This window comes from Octopus sinensis, linkage group LG8 (assembly GCF_006345805.1).
Source record: "Octopus sinensis linkage group LG8, ASM634580v1, whole genome shotgun sequence".
NCBI lineage: Eukaryota > Metazoa > Mollusca > Cephalopoda > Octopoda > Octopodidae > Octopus > Octopus sinensis.
This window is the reverse complement of record NC_043004.1, coordinates 63198941-63217841: the sequence shown is the minus strand read 5'-3', so window position 1 is coordinate 63217841 and position 18901 is coordinate 63198941. Positions and strand designations below refer to the sequence as shown.

At 34.3% G+C, this 18901-nt stretch overlaps 1 protein-coding gene across 1 annotated transcript in view; it reads left to right on the top strand.

Annotated features, from left to right (window-relative positions):
• Window positions 1-18901, top strand: part of LOC115214827 (EEF1AKMT4-ECE2 readthrough transcript protein-like) — an 85954-nt gene that overhangs the window by 41457 nt on the left and 25596 nt on the right. Inside the window, exons 10-18 of the mRNA XM_029783858.2 lie at window positions 1856-1903; window positions 8119-8289; window positions 10651-10734; window positions 11393-11589; window positions 13042-13164; window positions 13857-13937; window positions 14396-14526; window positions 16253-16367; window positions 18326-18457. Of these exons, the coding sequence (XP_029639718.1) occupies window positions 1856-1903; window positions 8119-8289; window positions 10651-10734; window positions 11393-11589; window positions 13042-13164; window positions 13857-13937; window positions 14396-14526; window positions 16253-16367; window positions 18326-18457 (1082 nt within the window). The remainder of the gene's footprint in view (window positions 1-1855; window positions 1904-8118; window positions 8290-10650; window positions 10735-11392; window positions 11590-13041; window positions 13165-13856; window positions 13938-14395; window positions 14527-16252; window positions 16368-18325; window positions 18458-18901) is intronic.

Genomic DNA, 18901 nt, shown 5'->3' with positions numbered 1-18901 from the left:
TAATCATCATCACAAATTTTATTCAAGTTGCATATGTTATTAGAAACAATACTTCCTATATATTGAATCTTATGAAGAAAAATCAGTCGGTCAAATCTGGAATATATTTCTTCATAGTTTATCTCGATCAAATCTCATCTTGGAATGGAATAACAAGAAAAAATATCTATAACTGAAACAAAGCAAACACGTATCTATCATACATAATCTACAACCACCAAGAAATAGGAATCAAACTTCCTTGAAACGGCAGCTTATTCGTATGAAAATAAAGAAAATTAGTGTATAATGTTGTCCTAAATGCACTAATTGTAGAAGGATGGCATCATCAAGGTTACAATGTGCATTTAATTAGCTATAGATATTGATCTTTAGCTATAGATATTGATACCCTCCTCGTTATTGGTGTTACTTATCAGTGATGTAAATTCGCTAAACGTCTTTTTCTTTCATCCAATCTCTCAGACCATCAGGAATTTAAATCTTCTTCACTAGAAAGTTATGAGAGAATTTTATTATGAGGTTTTTTTTTTTCTATCTAGTATTAATCTTGTATTTTGTCATGGTCAAACGAATAATCCATTCTACTATAGTACAGACCTGAAATGTTGGGGAAGTGGATTAATGAATTACATCGATCCCAGCGTTTCACTGGTACGTAATTTGACGATACGGAAAGGTTGAAAGGCAAAGTCGACCTCGCCAGAATTTAGAACGTAAAGACGGACGAAATACCTCTAAGTAATTTGTCCGGCATGCTAACGATTTTGCCACCTCACCATCTTCCCTTTCAATCTAATTATCATTTCAAATTTTGGTACAAGGCCAGATATTTCGAATGAGTGGGTAAGCAATTTGTCTGAAGTGCTAACAATTCTACCAGCTTGCCGCCTTAGATGTTGATATATAAAAATGACATTCTATATCCAATACTTTTGCGAGGGCTTTTGATAGCAATCTAGTACTATTATCGACATAGAAGGCATTTCTTCAACATGCTCAACATTTAGGGACCTTATACAATTCTTTCAACGTGTAAGTACTATATACAGACCAAAATTGTTTAATATTCGCATCCATGTCATCTCACGTGAGAAAGAGAAGGAGAAATAAAACACTTTTTTCTCTTTAGAAACAATTTGCTTAGACTTCAGAAATCATTCTATGTTAAGCTGCATATATTATTTTGCAAGATATTCGTATTAGTTTTATTGTAAGTCTATCGCTTCAGTGTATTTGCTTCAATTTAATTAGCATTTTGTTTTCGTTACCTAGTTTATTTACCTTATTCCGATGAATTATCCGCATACCCTGTGTTATTTTGTTACAATGTTACACAATGCATTTCACTTTCAATTTCATCATTCAAATTTCAAAAGGCTGCATATCGATCATCTACTGCAGTATATTGCTCTTACTATAAATCACTGTAAGTGATTCCAAAAGAGAATGCTGTGGACACGTAGACTGATTACGATGCAAATTTCATCTTCAAATTACACACCCAAAGTTTAATCACATCACAATTGCATAAATACTCAATATGAGTCTCTCGACGTAAATCACATTTTTCTGCTACGGATTTTATGGGACACTCAAAATACTTATTTGGATTGATTTTTATATTAATCGAAATTCTAATTATCAGGAACCAAGAGCATGGCATTTCCTCTCTTTACATAATTCGAAATGTTCTCACTGCCATCATCACCACTACAATCATCAGTAATGAGACGATTACATATATATGTATATATATATATCTGTGAGATTGTATCGTGCAATGCTGTGCACGCAAGCTGTATCTATATATTTCTGTGCATAACAAAATGTATCATTTGTATAATTTTTACAGACGGGATGGAATCACCAATGGCGATACCAAAACATATTGTAAATACCGGTAAGTATATGATGTTATTTATCGAGTGTACTTGATGTGGAATGAATACCATACCTATCATTTACTGCACACTATTTTCTTATTTTCAATGCCATGACAATGTTCGAAATAAAAGTATTATTCAGTATATATTGATATTACATTTTGAGGAATAACATATTAACCACTCAATATATTAAGCTTACTCGATGTGATCACTGTTGCAAAATTGGCAACTATGTTGGTGACATTTACTTGACACAAGACAGATTTGTGTTTTTGCAAATTGAATTACTGATACAGTGTGAATCAATGCGAAACTATGGTGGGTAAGTATATATGTGTGTGTATGATATGATGGAACCAGATTTCTCATAGAAAATGCACAGCCTACATATATATATATATATATATATATATATATATATATATCAACAATCAAGGAACGGCCATAATAGGCCATTCACCCACTAGAAATAACAGCCAAAGCTTCAACCGCAAATAAAAGTCAATTCCGTAAACAGGAGAACATTTAAAAAACATTTACCCTGTAATTTCAGATTCTTCAGTAAGAAATAGCCACAAGTCGGAACAGATATTTACACGAGGCATTTCCGACCCTGCCAAGTTAATATCTGACCTAAAATTTTCAAATCATCGCACTCGCGCCAAATTTATCGGCAGCAAATAAATATAAATATCTGTTCCGACTTGTGGCTATTTCTTACTGAAGAATCTGAGGGCCTATGGAAGATTGGCTTGATTTAATTTAATCAGGTTAGTTTACCATTAAACAGCAGACGAAACGGTGCACCGTATAAGAAATTACAGGGTAAATGTTTTTTAAATTTTCTCCTGTTTACGGAATTGACTTTTATTTGCGGTTGAAGCTTTGGATGTTATTTCTAGTGGGTGAATGGCCTATTATGGCCGTTCCTTGATTGTTGATGTTGAACTTAAAAATGGTCTATGACTATTTAATTTTTTCCCACTAGGCCGCTGGTGGCAAAAAAATTCTACAAAATTTTTTTTGGCACCCTATATTGATTAATTATGAATTTTCTGGTTAATTCCGTAATGGAATCGACGGCTTATATTTATTTGCTGCCGATAAATTTGGCGCGAGTGCGATGATTTGAAAATTTTAGGTCACATATTAACTTGGCAGGGTCGGAAATGCCTCGTGTAAATATCTGTTCCGACTTGTGGCTATTTCTTACTGAAGAATCTGAGGGCCTATGGAAGATTGGCTTGATTTAATTTAATCAGGTTAGTTTACCATTAAACAGCAGACGAAACGGTGCACCGTATAAGAAATTACAGGGTAAATGTTTTTTAAATTTTCTCCTGTTTACGGAATTGACTTTTATTTGCGGTTGAAGCTTTGGCTGTTATTTCTAGTGGGTGAATGGCCTATTATGGCCGTTCCTTGATTGTTGATGTTGAACTTAAAAATGGTCTATGACTATTTAATTTTTTCCCACTAGGCCGCTGGTGGCAAAAAAATTCTACAAAATTTTTTTTGGCACCCTATATTGATTAATTATGAATTTTCTGGTTAATTCCGTAATGGAATCGACGGCTTATACTTATTTGCTGCCGATAAATTTGGCGCGAGTGCGATGATTTGAAAATTTTAGGTCACATATTAACTTGGCAGGGTCGGAAATGCCTCGTGTAAATATCTGTTCCGACTTGTGGCTATTTCTTACTGAAGAATCTGAGGGCCTATGGAAGATTGGCTTGATTTAATTTAATCAGGTTAGTTTACCATTAAACAGCAGACGAAACGGTGCACCGTATAAGAAATTACAGGGTAAATGTTTTTTAAATTTTCTCCTGTTTACGGAATTGACTTTTATTTGCGGTTGAAGCTTTGGCTGTTATTTCTAGTGGGTGAATGGCCTATTATGGCCGTTCCTTGATTGTTGATGTTGAACTTAAAAATGGTCTATGACTATTTAATTTTTTCCCACTAGGCCGCTGGTGGCAAAAAAATTCTACAAAATTTTTTTTGGCACCCTATATTGATTAATTATGAATTTTCTGGTTAATTCCGTAATGGAATCGACGGCTTATATTTATTTGCTGCCGATAAATTTGGCGCGAGTGCGATGATTTGAAAATTTTAGGTCAGATATTAACTTGGCAGGGTCGGAAATGCCTCGTGTAAATATCTGTTCCGACTTGTGGCTATTTCTTACTGAAGAATCTGAGGGCCTATGGAAGATTGGCTTGATTTAATTTAATCAGGTTAGTTTACCATTAAACAGCAGACGAAACGGTGCACCGTATAAGAAATTACAGGGTAAATGTTTTTTAAATTTTCTCCTGTTTACGGAATTGACTTTTATTTGCGGTTGAAGCTTTGGCTGTTATTTCTAGTGGGTGAATGGCCTATTATGGCCGTTCCTTGATTGTTGATGTTGAACTTAAAAATGGTCTATGACTATTTAATTTTTTCCCACTAGGCCGCTGGTGGCAAAAAAATTCTACAAAATTTTTTTTGGCACCCTATATTGATTAATATATATATATATATATATATATATATGGTTTAACTCGTGTACAAGGACAAGGTCACGGACTCCAACAGAGTAGAATGATAGACAATTCGTTCAAGGCAAATTATGCACAACGCCTTGCGCCATTCAGAGACAAAAACAAAATACATGCAGCATCGCTATCACATATGATATGGACATTAAAATTAGGTGGAATGAGCAACCACCAGAAAGAATGGAAAATTATTGGTCTCAGTGAAGGTGCATGAAACCATTTATCTACATGGTCATATAGGAAGAGATATCAAAGGTGATCTCTGTATTACTGAGACATTACACATTATACAAACAACAGATAACAGCTTATACAATAGAGATGAAATATTTTCTTCCTGCATACATAAGCAATATTTTACACTCATATATTTCAAAGAAGTGCCTCTCTAAACGAGGGTGATACTAATAGGATAGCCCCTTTCCTAAACGTGAACACACATAGCACACAAACGCCAAACAAATGCAAGTAGAAGAACACCATGCCCAAAGCAAAAACAATGCAAAACAATACAAACAACTTAACCAAAAAAAATTACCCAGAAGACAAATCCAAGTGCGACAAACATCCAAAAGCTTCTATACTAGAGTAATGTCCCTTGATTCATGGAATCTTTGTTTTATTTACGCGAATTTACGAGACATCCCGTGAACGAAGCGAAGACCTTTCTCGTTAAATTGTTAAGAAACTAGGATATTTTCATTCTGTTTTAAATATGAAACCAGTGGTAGCCCGAATTCACAAATACGGACACACACACGCACACACAGACGCACACACACATATATATATACGCCCAAACAGACATATGTATATATACACACATACATCTACGAATATACGTAGTTGCCTCTTTATCTCCCTCTCTATATATTCATATTGTGTGTGTAAGTATGTGTGTGTGTGTGAGTGTGTGTGTGCACGTGCGCGCACGTGTGTGTTGGTTGTTTAAATGAAATCATCCAGCTAATTTAGCAACAGAAATGAGGACATTATAAATAATACTATTTAGTGGTAATCCACTTTGTTTAATCACAGGAACTCATTTTTTGATAAATGTTTCCCATGTTTTTCAAGTATATTTTTCAAAGATTAAGTAAAATTCTCAGTAAATCATGTATTTGCTTCCATTGTTTGGATATTCACTTGAACATCTGTAGAAACAAGTAATATTGAATCAAATGATGAGCTACACTTTTTCAATATCTTTCTGACCACTTCATTCGTCTGTGAAATTCAATAACGAAACCACTCATAATAAGTTACCATTCTTAGATGATCACTGACAACTATACAACTCCACATTAACAACGGCAATATATTACAAACAATAGACAGCAATATTTCAGCTTTTACTGTTTGTATCCTTTACACATCAGAGGGAAAATTCCGTGTTGTATGGTAAGACTTATTTGTGCAATAGTAGCTGACCAGCAAATATGTCAAATTTGACTGAATGAAGATAAAAATTTCTTAACAAAATTGACTTAATAAATTTCTAAAGAAATTGACTTAATAAATAATAAATAATGAAAATTATAAATAGGATAAAACTGGATGAAAACGCTTTGGAAAAACATACAGAAAATAAAGCTCCATTTATCAATACACATAATATAGGAGTGAGCATTATTTTCGAAATTTTAAACAAAATGAAAACTACAAGTACTTTTACAGAGCCAAATAGATTGAATCTAGTTGATGAAAGTCTTGTACGGAACAGCAAACGTCAACCAAGTTATCTGTTAAAGGTATGCCAAAGGCAAATTCATATAAGATAATTCAGAGTTATCCGTGAAAATATAAAAAATGTATCAACAACTTCAAATACCTGGACACTGCCTGACATATAAATTTTAAGATGTGAATTCTCTTTCTAAATAAGAGTTACATGACACAATATAATAAGCTGCATAATCTCAAGAAGTGATATACGGACGAAACCAAAATTTCACTTTCCTAACGCGCTAGGATACTTACACAACATATCAAACAAACAGAATTACCTAAAAATTTCTAAAAGTTATCTGGAAATATGCAGAAACAGTAAGTTAATTAGCTTTCCTTTCTAGAAGTGCCCAAGGCTTGATCCAGAATGGCGGTAGGCAATACAGCAACCTTTTATTAAAAAATACTTTCACCTAAAACGAATGTGTAAAAAATATATATAAGACTACTAGAAATACTTAATTAAAATAAAATAGTTACTCTGATAAACAACATAGTTTACAGTTGGATAATATTTTTGATAATGTTCTCATTACTGTTACTAAAATATATGGAAAAATTCACTTGCATCCGCATCTTGCATACAATAATTTCTACAAAAATTAAACGTGTAAAGATATATTTATAGGAAAAAGAATTTTATATAAAAAATTACTTTCCCAACCAAACCAATACAGCTTATTATGTTAATATTATTAGGTCGGACGTCGAGCCCGCAGAAACGTTAGCACGACGGGCGAAATGCGTAGGCGTATTTCGTCTGCCGTTACGTTCTGAGTTCAAATTCCGCCGAAGTCGACTTTGTCTTTCGTCCTTTCGGGGTCGATTAAATAAGTACCAGTTACGCACTGGGGTTGATATAATCGACTTAATCTGGTTGTCTGTCCTTGTTTGTCCTCTCTGTGTTTAGCCCCTGGTGGGTAGTAAAGAAATAGGTATTTCGTCTGTTTTAATGTTCTGAGTTCAAATTCCGCCGAGGTCGACTTTGCTTTTGTCCTTTCGGGGTCGATTAAATAAGTACCAGTTACGTTCTGGGGTCGATATAATCGACCTAATCCGTCTGTCTGTCCTTGTTTTTTTCCTCTCTGTGTTTAACACCTTGCGGATAGTAAAGAAATAGGCATTTCGTCTGACTTTGATTTCTGAGGTCAAATTCCGCCGTGGTTGACTTTGACATTCATCCTTTCGGGGTCGATAAAATAAATACCAATTAATCACTGGGTTTAATGTCATAGACTTACCCGCGAACTTACTGGCCTTGTGCCAACATTTGAAACCGATTATACTAAGAACCTTTATTTTCTGTTTAGAAGTAAATTATCTAATACATTGTACTGTGAATCTAACATCCAGATCAGGATTATGAACTATAATCTTGGATAACATTCAGTAATAAGTGTGAGTTGGAATAGAAAAGAAAGCTATTTTACGGACGAAATCTTACAATTCTTAGAGTAATATAAATGTAAAATGAAGAAAAAAATCCACCTTATGTGACGGTAATATTCTTATATAGGAAGTATTCTTCTAAACTACGATAAGTACAATCTGAGGTTTCACTACATATTCGAGATGTCAATATCAGAAAGAGATAGTTAACACTGAATATAGCTTTTCTTCAAGAAGCATAAGTTCTGAAATTTTGAGGAGCATTCAAGACGATTTATCAACTTCAGCGGTAAACTAATGCTATCTACCCACGAAAGTGTGAAAGTTAAATAGCCTCATTCTGGATGTGTATCAGCCTACTTAGAATGTAACTAATTTAAGAGCCGAAACACGTAAATGATTGGTGTTTCTTCAGTGAATACCTGAACTTGATGAGCTGTTTTGAGAGTTTCTTACCATCACAAAATACATTAATATTCTCTCAGTTGCATTAACCATTCATGTGTTACTAATTCATTTTTTATAAAATACTTCTTTTGTAATTCCGTGAAATCTGGCAGTTTACCGTATATTGGGAAATATGGATGAGAAGAAGAAGCCGTGTGATGATTTCTGGTTACACTCTTGTGGCGGATATATTGAATCCCACCCTTATAAGGAAAGACAGGACTACAGAAGAGAAATGGGCGTGAAAGCAGAAATGCAGGATTCAACTGACGAAGAAGTTATTCGTATGTATTAATTTACATTATAAGTTAACAATAAAATTTGTGGCTACTGACTGGTGATAATGCATTATACGTTATTATTATTTCCTACGCTAGGCATAAGGCCCGAAATTTTGGGACAAAGGGCCAGTTGATTTTATCGATCTGAGGATGCAACTGGTACTTAATTTATTGACCCCGAAAGGATGAAAGGTAAGGTCGACCTCAGCGGAATTTGAACTCAGAACATGAGGACAGACGAAATAACGTTACGCGTTTCACCCGGGGTGCTAACATTTCTTATTTCTTCATTGCCCACAAGGGGCTAAACATACAGGGGACAAACAAGGACAGGGAAGGGGATTAAGGCGATTACATCGACTCCAGTGCGTAACTGGTACTTAATTCATCAACCTCGAAAGGATGAAAGGCAAATTCGACCTTGGCGGAATTTGAAATCAGTACGCAACGGCAGACGAAATGCTGATAAGCATTTCTCCCAGCGCGCTAACATTTCTGCCAGCTCGCCGCCTTGTACGTTATTATTATAACGGTTCTGTGTTCATTGAAAATATACAGTCGATGGATTTTTTCACCTCAGCTTGTCTATGTAATTATAAAATTTTCCATTAGCATCCAGGTCTAAATTTTATTCTACGTCAGGACAGAAATGATATATGAACTGATATACACAGAAGGAACCTTGTACTGAATGTGATCTGAAAGCTTGAATCCCAACAGCTATACCAGTATACCCATGAGAATACTCTGAATACGCTGTCAATTCCAGGCTTAGGACAATTAAAAGCATCATTGATAGTTTGTAAATTGTTTCTGAAATATCGGTATTAATTATATGAGAGTAGATATCTTTGTATAAATAGTATTCTAAAAATGAGCATAGATTTTAGAAGTGAAGTAGTCCGCAGTGAATTTTGGTTTCATTAATTATCTATACAGTGATAAGTATTTGGTTATGTTTTTTTTTACATCCTTTATACTATATTCTAAAATGTCTTTTCTGTAACAGAGTACAGATTTCACAGATAATTGATTGAAAAACATTTTATACCTTAGATATATTTCACAACATTCCGCATTGATGCAAATTTACAAGTTGAATTGTAGCTCTATTTCTCTTTCGCTAACATTGCACGCTTTTTCTTTTATGGTGATCACATCATATGAAGGTTCTTGTGGTCACCAGATTTATGTCGTGGTTTTGAAGAATCAAGATCGCGGTGACCATACATTCAGCACATTCTCTATACAGAAAATCGGAAACAGTATTTGGCAGTATTTCGTAAGTTGTATGAAACTGCAACAATATATATTACGGTGAGCATTCTCTTAGAAAATTGACTATATTTAGCTTTATACAAATAGATAATATATAAATGTAGTATTGAGGCAATAATGGCTCAGACTCCAACACGTTCTTTATCAAGCTTATTTAATGCAACCTACTAATATGGTTTCGTTTCTTCAATCACTTTCGAGATTTTCACTCTTTTGTCACACATTTTCCCTTTCCCTGTTTCCTCCACTGATCACCATTACGAGGTGGAACTTCTGAATGTGTCGGCAATACGAAATTACCTTTCTTTTTATTCCCTGCTAGTATTTAGAATGAAATTTAGCCATGTAGATGTTCCTAATCTTGTAGGAATTTGGAAGTACTTCGGCATTTAATACACCCTTACATGACCCAAATCAACCACAAAATAGAAAATATTGCAAAAACAAACAAAAATAACTAAAATAAACATTTCCCTTCGATGCGCACCGACATCAATTTAGGGAAAAAGAGAATTAACATTCAAAAGATTTTTTTTTCTGATAACTAAAGATGAACTATTGTATTTGGGGAGAGTCATTTTCTTTTTGTGCCTTATTTTGTGCCTTACAATAATTTCAATCGTTGAAAATACACAATGCCATTTGTAGAAGACAGTATAAAACCTTGACAGAAACTATTGCTCTTATTTCTGTTAATATTATTAAGGAATGAACATTTGTAGTAATAATTTCTTGAACAATCAATTGAAACTCATTCTTCAAATGCATTGAATTGTAATTTCAAGTTAAATAACTCTGCATCCTAAGCTTATTTTTGATTCTAGATAATTGAAGAAATTTTTAATAAATATAGCTTATAAATTAATTAATATTGATATGAATTAACTAATTAGTGTATTTAGCGACTTGTATTCATAAGTATATGTATTACTCCACATAATAAAATGGGATGCTTCTCTAGGTGTGGTCTGTATATTGCTCAATATGTACATACAGATAAATAAGTATATAAAATAAGCCATAAAACTTATCAAGGTCAGATTATATTGCCACTATAAGATACGATATTTTTGTTTTATCCAACAGGTTTACTTGAAGAACCAACAACGGAGTCCACCATCGAGCCAGTTAAGATGGTTAGAAATTTCTACAGATCTTGTACGGACAAAGGTGTGTGCCTTTCACATACATGTGAAGATAAAATAATAATAAATATTATTATTTTACAATTGACGATATTTGTCCTCATCTTGTTTGTTGTTAACACAACGTTTCGGCTGATATACCCGGCAGCCTTTATCAGGTGTCTTGGGGGGCATTTCGAAACTGGGTTCTCATTCCTAAGGTATTTTTCGATGTTATTATTATTATTATTATTATTATTAATGTTATTATTATTATTATTATTATTATTATTATTATTATTATTATTATTATTATTATTATTATTATTATTAATATTCAAGCTCTTGGGGTTTGTAGCCTGCGCTCTTAAACACTACGTCATATGCCCATGGGCATTAAATATAAAACTGTATTATTAAATATAGAACTGTATTATTAGATTTTGATTTTCACAAATACATGATATAAGCAAAATGGTATAAAGAAGTATCAACACCTAAATATAGCATCAACATTTATAAAATGTGTATATACTTGGATATTTTGCTAGATTCCGTTAATGTGTTTCCCGTCCTCGAAACTTAATTTGAGTTACGTTCATATTGATTAGACAGAGAAACTCAAATAAAAATTTTACGGAATTTTTATTTGTTATTTTCTAGAAGTAATGATTGTAAAAAATGATTTGTATATTCTATTTCAGTGACAATAGAGAAAACTGTGAAAAGTTTTATGTCCGGTCTATCGGAGAAACTTGGAGGTGTCCCGATAATTACAGGAAATAAATATTCAAGTGACCACGCTACAACTTTGCGAACTCTTATAAGTGTGACTGGTGACCTGCCTTGGTTGCAATATTATATTTTGGACGGCCCAAAGCGTAATCATACAATAATCAGAGTAAGTTACGTTGTTGTAATCAGTCAATGGTCTAATTTGGGGATTTGAATATGTGTGATTATTTGAAAATAATAATAATGCTAATATTAATATAATAATAATACTAATAATAATAATAATAATAATAATAATACTAATAATAATAATAATAATGATAATAATAATAATAATAATAATAATAATAATAATAATAATAATAACAATAATTGTGAATTTTAGAACTTTAATATCTTCAATGTTCTCTGAAAATATGAAACTATTACTCCCTCCTTTCTTTCCTTTCCTTTCTCCCAGAGTATTCAAAAATATAAACATTATTTCGTTGCAAAAACACTACCGTCTTTCTGATCGGATATACAAACGAGCATCTCTACAAAAATTTAAAAAAATTAGTATCTACAAAGTAGTCGCGGAGGAGGCCAACGTACCTTGATATTTTGAACGGAAAAGGACACGTGTCTTCTGTCAGAAAATAAGCTAATGAACTAAGTGAGAGTGATTAGGAGGAAGGGTTACTTAACTGGATTAGAAATATATCGGATTAGTGAGAGTCTGAGAGTGTCTGTGACTGGGCTACAAAGGATGGTCGGAATAGAAATCAGAGAGGTAGAATTTGAAAGCACGGCGAATGGTAGACAGGAAGAACAGGGGAGTGGCAATGGGGCTGTTCAGGATGAGGAACAGGAAAGCTATACAGTGAATCCTAATATTGTGGTGGGTGGACATGCAGGAGAAATGAACCAACTAGATAAGGAATAGCTTGAAATTCAAAGATGACTCCCCGAATTGATGAATGCCCCAGAAGAATAAGATCTCCAAGAGTTTTTCTTTTCGATGTAGGTTTTCCAGGGGATTTTCTTTTCAATGTAGATTCAATTGCTTGAAGGTGAGAAATTCAAATACAAATCGTTTACTAATCTGGTACAGCTACACCTGGACGGATCGCGAAGCGTCTACCGAACGGTGAATGCGTCGTAATTATACATAGGTTGCTATAATAAGCTTGAACTACAAAGCCACAACGTTCACGTATCTAACACAAGATGGTTTCTGAAGATTACAGGTAGGATAATAGTTAACACAGGAAATGGAAACAGTAGGACTTTGCCCACCAAATGAGACCTGTTACGCCTCTCTACCTTCATTACAGTCTGCACAGTGCCCACTCCAAATGTGAAGGATATTTTTGCTCCAGCTTGTATATAAGCATCTCTTAACTTTCACCTGCCCCTCGTATCTAAGTCACAGTTAATTGATGAAGATAACTAAAAGTGTACTGGAATAAATGTCTATGTGTGTGTGTGTGTGTGTGTGTGTGTGTGTATGTCAGCGTATTTATGTGTGCGATTGTGATTGTGTGCGTGTTGTGTATGTAATCCAAATTTAATAATGCAAGAAGCACAATAATGTTCAAGACTAATTAACTTGACATTTTTAATACTTTTTCTTTAGTTGCGACTGAAATTGAATTGTAATGTATATATTTTATTGCGTACCATTACAACTATTGGTCTCATGTTTGGTTCTCCTGATCGAGTTGATAAAATTTTGAACTTCTGTCGTCAAACGTCACAAGTAAGTCAATTGTTTCATATGTTATTCATTTCCGCAGGCTTCATTATTGAGCGTGGTTATTTGTAATGTGTATTAATAATTGTCACAGTGGCATTGTCTTAGTTTGACGAATATCATTTCATTTTCGTATATATACATTATGTGTGTGTGTGTGTGTGTGGACGAAACATTTGTCTCGTGTTTTCCGCTAGGTTATGCGCTGTATTTCAGGGTTACGTCTACCTACAGTAAACCATCCGCCTTCTCCGGAATATTAGCACTCTGAACCCCTGTTAAGAAAATGTCTGGCAGCATCCTTCTGAAATGCTATGACAGCCACAGTTACTTTATACCCACGAAGGCAACTCTTCCATCCATAATCATTACCTTTATTCACTGTCCTGCTACATTTTCTTCTCTTTCCTAGGGCCACTTTAAAACAACTCTCTTTGTGCCAAGGGCTTCCGCATTCACGTTCTTTATATTATTACTGCTTTTTATGTTCTTTATAATTAAATATTCTATATTCTTTTCTCAACTATATAATTAATACGGCAGCTTCCACATTTGTACCATCCTTTCCGCTGTGTATTTATCACACTTCTGTTTACTACTACACATGACTTAATTTTGCTATAATCGTATAGATGATATATGACTGAATGTAAAATGAAAAAATTCTTCTAAACATTGATTAATATTTTTCTCTTCAGATGCAGGTCTTACCAATGGATGATAACTTTTTCAATGGTAAAATCTATAGGGAGAGTGACATCACTCAACATTTACCTAGTGTAAGTATTCAGCGATAATTTATAGTTCATATTTGCGTAAAGTATTATCGGCTTATTAAATTGTAGTTTAACATTACCGAGCAAATTGTGCATCGTCTGATATTTTAGATGACATTTTGTGTACAGTGTCATTAAATAAATTCAAACAATGCTTTGAAGATGAAATTTGTGGAGAAAATATATAAGTAGAATAAAGACAGTTTTAACCGAAATAAAGCTTTGGGAGGAAGAATATCTGCGGTAAAGAAATGTTTCTGGAATAAAATGCATGTAAACAAATTGTTAGGTATGGAGTTGAATTTCCGTAGATTAGGAGTTCCTTAGAATATATTGTAAAATGTATAATTCAATGAAAAATATCAAAATTCTTTCAAAACATCATTAAACCAATCACAAATTTCATGTATGTTCTCTTGAAGTTAAGCAATTATGTCTCTTTAACTGTGGTGGTATTACAGCTTGAACTGGTGAGCCTCTTCAAATATATAGTGAATACTTCTTCCAAACCAGCAAGCAGTTTCTTGTTTATAATTGATGACATGTCCGTGTTCAAAAGATTCGACCATCTTGTTCTTGAAACAGATACCAAGTAAGTAATATTACTATAGATTTTGTTTATATACGTTTTATAAATTACAGTATATTTTGTCATTGAAATAAAAAAATAGGCGCAGGAGTGGCTATGTGGTGAAAAGCTCCCTTCCCAACCACATGGTTCCGGGTTCAGTCGCACTGCGTGGCACTTTGGGCTGGTGGCTGCTACTGTAGCCTCAACCCGACCAAATCCTTGTGAGTGAATTTGGTAGATGGGAAAAGAATGAAGCCTGTAAATATATATATATATATATATATATATATAGATAGATATATATCTGTAAATGTAATATGTGACAATTATTCGTTAACCATGATAAAACTCCGAGTTTCGGATGCCAAGGTGGAAATCCACACCACCATATCTTCAGTTATTCGGCCATCAGAAATATGCTATGAAAATCGGCATCCGAACCTCGGGGTTTTATCATGGATATCGAATAATTGTCACATATTACATTTACAGATAAATTCCTGTATTTAGATAATATCGAGGTCTCTTTCTTTCTTTTGTTGTCTTACCATTTTTATCATATATATATATATATATATATATATATATATATATATATATATATATATACATATATACATATATAGCTAAGCCTGCATCCAGAGACATGTTTCTGAGTCTTGCTCGTCATAAGTCTGGAGTAGCAATGGCCTGCTAGCTGAAGATACCTGTCTAGGCTTTGAAAATATATATATTTTCAGTGAAGTATATTCACTGATCACCAAAAGTAGAAATATTAAATTTCTAAATATCTGTTGAGGGTGCTTGTCTCCCCTTTGTAAACATGACACAGGAAATGTGTCAAAGCCGACAGAAAGCGTTGATGCTTCCTAGGGCTAAATAGCGGTGTTGTGATTCTCTTTATGGGACTGTCACGTTAAGTTGACAGTATACAACTGCTCTATCGTTCCACCACTGCTTATATCTCTCTGAGATATTTAGAAATTTAATATTTTCTCTCTCTCTCTCTCTCTCTCTCTCTCTCTCTCTCTATATATATATATATATATATGTATGCATGCATGTTTGTGTGTGTATGTATACAATTCATTGAAATAACGACAGAGAATTATATGTCTACACAGACATTATTATTACGATACAAGGCTTTTTGCAAAAGGGACATGAAGGCCTGCAACATCAATATTAGCAACTGGGAAGTAGTTACCAGCAACCGTGGGGATTGGCGACGTACCGTAAAAGAGGGAACACAAAGCAGTGACAGAGAGAGAGAGGGAAAATGGAAAGACAAGAAAAGACGTCAACAAGAAACTGACATTACAACCAGCCAGGTTCCATGTTGATAAAAATTTAAAGCAGTTTTATGATGATCTCGCACAGTTATTGGGAAAAGTACCAATTTCTGACATGCTGGGCATATTGGGAGATTTCAATGCTAAGAGTTGGAAAGGGCTATGTTTCATGGCCTGTTTTTGATCGATATGTGATTAGAAGATGTAATATAAATGGAGTTGCTCTTTTGACGTTTTGTACTGAGAATGATCTGGTTGTCACCAACACTCTGTTTAAACAGAGTCATAAAATAGGGTGCGTAGACGCAATATGTATTGAGAAAATTGACGTCAATGGTTAGCACTTTAAAACTTATGGTCTCCGTTTTCATTAACGTAATTAAGCTTTAGTCGCTACAAAGATGTATGTAAAATTGTTTTTTCTTATCTTAATTTTCGTTTTCGATTTTATTAAGGGATTTTATAAACATCGCTTTTCTTCAAATATTACAAGAATTCTATGGAATGATACCAACTATTGGAATGTACTTAGCGGATTCAATTTCTAACCTGGGAGTTGCACGCAATTATGTAAGTTCATTTAGTTTTCATTTATCTTCCCTTTATCAGATACCAATAAGAGTGGGTGGATAAGAAGTTTGCTTCACAATCATACGGTTCCGGGTACTAGTTGACTGCATGACAAATTGAGCAAGCTGCTTTCTATGATAACACTGATAAAAGAAATAAGTTGCATAGACGTTTGCGCACCCCAGTATATGAGTGAATACACGTGTGTATGTGTGTGTGAAGGAATATGAAAGATATATATTAAGTGTAGAACAAGAGTTATTGTAGGAGTCGGCATCGAAGATAATCGGTGCATGTCCAAACAATTCAGAACTCAATCCGGACTCCTGCTATCTACATATTCGAAACTGGATCTTGAGGAAAATCGAAATATCACTGTTCAATGAGTTCTAGGCATCTCAACGGTTCTAGGTTTTAGGGAAAGTAAAATGCAATCCAAATAATGAGAACGAATTTAGCACAACATCACTTTCACTTATAATTGTTCCAGTATCACTCACTTTCAACTCTCGAACGTAAACAATTTCATGTGAGAATTCTCTTAATTTATGAGGTTGACTACATTTGAGATGTATTTATTAGACTTACATAGAAAATCCCCCTCACAATGTGCGGCAGTTAAGTATCTAACGTTGCTTATATATGAGAAAACAATTAGCAAATAAACTCGCAAAATTTAAAATTCATATTATTATTTATGAAATGATTAGATTTTGAACCCACAAATCTAAAAGATTGTTACACCATTCTGTTAATGAAACAGTCGACAAATTCCTTAAGTTGATTTCTAAGTGAATAATAGTAAAGAAGAGGTGACATTGAACACGAGCATGTTTATTATTGGTGTAATAATCCTCCTGGAAGTGAAAGGGACCCGTTGCGAGAATTAATCTTCTACCAATGTGTATTTGCTCCTCGACACGATTCATAAAATCCCTAACTTTATTCAAATCTGCTTATATTTGTTACGTATTTTGGCACAAGTCCAGCAATTTCAGGGGAGGGATTAAGTCGACTACATCGATACCAGTCTTCAACTCGAATTAATTTTATCGAACCCGAAAGGCTGGAGGGCGCGAGCACACAATTGATGGACCTCATAGCCCGGAGAAAGGACGTCTAGAGAGAGAGAGAGAGAGGGAAGAGAGAGAGAGGAGAGAGAGATGGGGCAGAGAGAGAGAGAGAGAGAGAGAGAGAGAGAGAGAGACGGAGTAATCTTTGGTACCAGCAACTTTCAAGTGCCAGGAACATTGGTGTTTCTGCAAATGAGTATTGAAACATATAAAATAATTAGGGATAGCTTCCCTGAAGACCTACGAACCTCTAATGTAAAACCACTGGTATGTTTTAAACGGGATCGCAGAGGAATCCCAACAGCTCATGAAAATTGAGCTACTTTATTAGTTTCTGTGTACGCTCTAAGTAGGGCGTGGCAATCACATTACTTCAGACATATCAAGGCTTTCCTTAGGACGTCTCACTTTTTACTTCTAGGTGGCGATTGGAACGCCATCTTAAATGTGCACCTGAATAGTGCGAGAATAGCCTATAGAAAAGGAGGGGCTAAATCTTCACACATTTGTTCAGTTGCTCAGTATGGAATGCGCTTGATGGTTGTCGCAATGTTGAGACCTTTGTTTAGAACTGCCTCTTCAAATTTTTCCAGATCTCGTCTCTATATGTTAATTATTGCTTTCACAAGTGGGTGACGAAATTCGGTTTTCCTCGGCCGTCCAATGTAAATAATGTAAGTTATGTACAGAATTCTTCATCTCCAAAATATAAAACAGTATCATTACTCCATATTTTCAAGTTATTTTCAGTTTACGCAATTTGCTGTTAAAATCGAATATGAGTGTCTATTTTGAGGTAGAAAAATTCTTGTATTATAGGAATTGGAAATGCACGTGAGTGTTTGTTTGTATTACGTCATTTTTGTTATATCATTTATTTTTTAGATTCAATCAAACAGTAACTTGTCATCGATTCCGGCACAAAAGAAGACTTGTTTAGATATAGCATACCTGTCAAGTGACGTGCTTGGATGGTTGTATAGTAAAAAGTACTTCGATAAACAGGTGCAAGAACAGGTAATTATATTCCTCATATACGAAACACGGTAAGCGACATCTAGTTGGGAATTTGTAGAATTATTGGAGGTTTGGATAGACGGACTTGCCTTATTAATTCTGATTCTCTGCAAACTTTGTCTTTTGTTAAAGCAATTAGGGGCGACGGAGTGCTCGACATATTAGAAAAGCACATTGCAATATCTGTTCCGGATCGTTATACGCTGACATGAATACCTACACCGGAATTGGTATCAATTTGTGTTGACCGAAGTAAGCAGACTTGCACATGCTGTGATAGCTATCAGAGATTCGAATGCATGGGCAAATCTGTCTTCCTGGAAAAATGTCTCTCCCATGACAGATACATGCTCAATACCGAACGGCAGAAGCGCTACATAAATAGTATCTAATATCTAAATTCGGCTTTAAACTATTGAAATATTTTATATCATCAATTTTACG